This window comes from Episyrphus balteatus, chromosome 1, assembly GCF_945859705.1.
Source record: "Episyrphus balteatus chromosome 1, idEpiBalt1.1, whole genome shotgun sequence".
NCBI lineage: Eukaryota > Metazoa > Arthropoda > Insecta > Diptera > Syrphidae > Episyrphus > Episyrphus balteatus.
Genome location: NC_079134.1, coordinates 137,358,402 through 137,360,546, shown reverse-complemented (window position 1 = coordinate 137,360,546; position 2,145 = coordinate 137,358,402). Strand labels below are relative to the sequence as shown.

At 34.0% G+C, this 2,145-nt stretch overlaps 1 protein-coding gene across 1 annotated transcript; it reads right to left on the bottom strand.

The window, feature by feature from the left end:
* Positions 1-1,077: 1,077 nt before the first annotated feature.
* On the bottom strand, positions 1,078-1,806 carry LOC129905851 (general odorant-binding protein 99a). Its single transcript, XM_055981474.1, has 2 exons — positions 1,658-1,806; positions 1,078-1,575 (listed from the first exon to the last, which is right to left on the bottom strand). The coding sequence occupies exons 1-2, from the start codon at positions 1,700-1,702 to the stop codon at positions 1,192-1,194; spliced, it is 429 nt and encodes a 142-aa protein (XP_055837449.1). The 5' UTR covers positions 1,703-1,806; the 3' UTR covers positions 1,078-1,191.
* Positions 1,807-2,145: the final 339 nt, after the last annotated feature.

Here is a 2,145-nt window from a genome sequence, read left to right as displayed (position 1 = left end):
ATTTGGTTGAATGCTATGTCGTTGACGAGAAATTCATAAAATAAAGCCCTTCTATGAGAAATACCGTTAATAAAGGTACATAAAATATAATTTTTTTTTATTTCAAAAATTGGCTCTTATATGTGTAAAACTACACACACAAATTCTAATCAAAATCTTTGGAGCCGTTTTCGATAAAAGTAAGTTTTCTGTTTCCGTTATATGACAGGTACCGTTATTTTGGGTAAAATTTCATTTTCTTCTCTAGTGAATCACCCAAAAGCGTTTACTATCAAGTTTGAAGAAAATCGCTCCAGTACAGTAGTTAAGGCTCTAGCTAATTTTTGAAACCCCATATCGTCGGCACAAAGCCAAAACCGCGAATCTGTTTTTTTTTTTTACATTTTCACTTTAATGCGTCATTTAGCTTGTTATCGGTCCCTCTATTCATTGTGTCGATCCCAATACTCCATCTGTTGTCTAGAAGCCTAAATTATCAATTTCTGTTGCACGACTTCCCATAAGATTGCATGAGTTTCCAAAACTTTGAAGAGGTTTTTCTCAAAACTAGATTCGTGGTTTTGGCGTTGTGCCTACGATATCTCAGGAAGTATTAATTATCTTAAGTAACTGAAATTTTCTGATGTAATTAATATAGTCTTTGTCGAAAATGGTTTAGGTTGGTTTCTGTAAATAAGTCTGTACTGCTAAAGTTTGCTGGACTCCATCATGCCCCATGATATTCTCGAAGAAAGGAACGAGGAGTATACTTTACAGTGCCCAAAAGATGTTAAGTGTATAGTTTAGTAGGTACATAAATGGCTTGCTTCAAGTGGGTACAAACAACAAACTAACAGCCTTATTGTGATTTACGACTATCAATTGATAGTTGATAAATACTGAAATTCGGGATTTTGAAACCTAATTTATAGGAAAACTGGTTAACTTTTTAATGGAATTTTGTAATTAGTTTTCATTAAATTACGGTTAAGACCATTCTCTGCTTTCAAAACTTTTATTAATTAAGTAATAAGATATGGAAATTTAATTTTTATCAACTATCGATTGATAGTTGCAAATCGCAATAAATAAAACAAATATGTTTGAAGCAATAATTAAATTTATTTAAAGGCAGTAAAATTTTTTTATATAAACCAGTCCGTTTTCAACTAAATTTGTAATTGGGAATTCTTTCCTACACATTTTTGCCGCTTAATTGGCTTTCAAGCTCTGTTGCACCAATGGCAAGTTCTTGCTAATGAAGCACTTGAATCCACGGAACACCCATGAGCACGAATCGCTGCGTTGTTCGTTCTTGTCAACACACTTTTGGATCTCAGCTCTAACTTCAGTTTGGTTGCGGTTCTGTCCTAGTTGTTTGACTAAATTGTCAACTTTGAAGCCATCCTTAGCATTGAATAGACCGAATTTATCAAAGATGCATTCAATGTAGCAGCGTGTCTTCTCATCGTCTGTGAATTCGAATTTCTTGTACTTCTCAACTTGTTCGGGGGTGATTTTTTTCAAGTCGACACATTGTTTCCGGATGTTAACCAGATCAGCTTGGGTCTTAACTTTGTACTCTTGGGCAGATGTCTAAAAAGTTAAAAAAAAAAAATAGTTGTTAAAAAAAGGTATTATTGGTGGACTTTTGTGTCCAATCCAGTGCGATCCTTACAAAAGCGAAAATTGTAAAAAGGATTCCAACAGCGAGGTACTTCATATTTGCTGATTCTATTGTAGTTTTTGTAGTTTTAAGCTTGTGTTTGCGTTGACTTATCAAAACTGACTGATAATCCAGAATACTGTGATAGGGGCTTTTATAGTAAGATTTCCAAGTAGTGCGAGAGACTAGATTTTTAAGTGTCGTCCATCAGAGGGAACAATATCATTGTATGGCTATTAAGCTTGAACATTCGTATATGCGTGGGCGATTCTCGTCAATGAATCGTATTTTTTGCGGCATATATAAATTAATTGGACAGAGGAAAAAAACTGAAAGCATATTAAATCAAGTTCTTGCAAGCAATGACTGCTTGACACATTGTATATGGATGGGGTCTTTTTCATAGGGCACATCATTTCGCTGTGCTGGCTACTTAATTATATTGCTAATTTGTTTTGATGCATTCTTTACAATATTTAATTAAGGCTATAGGCTCTTAA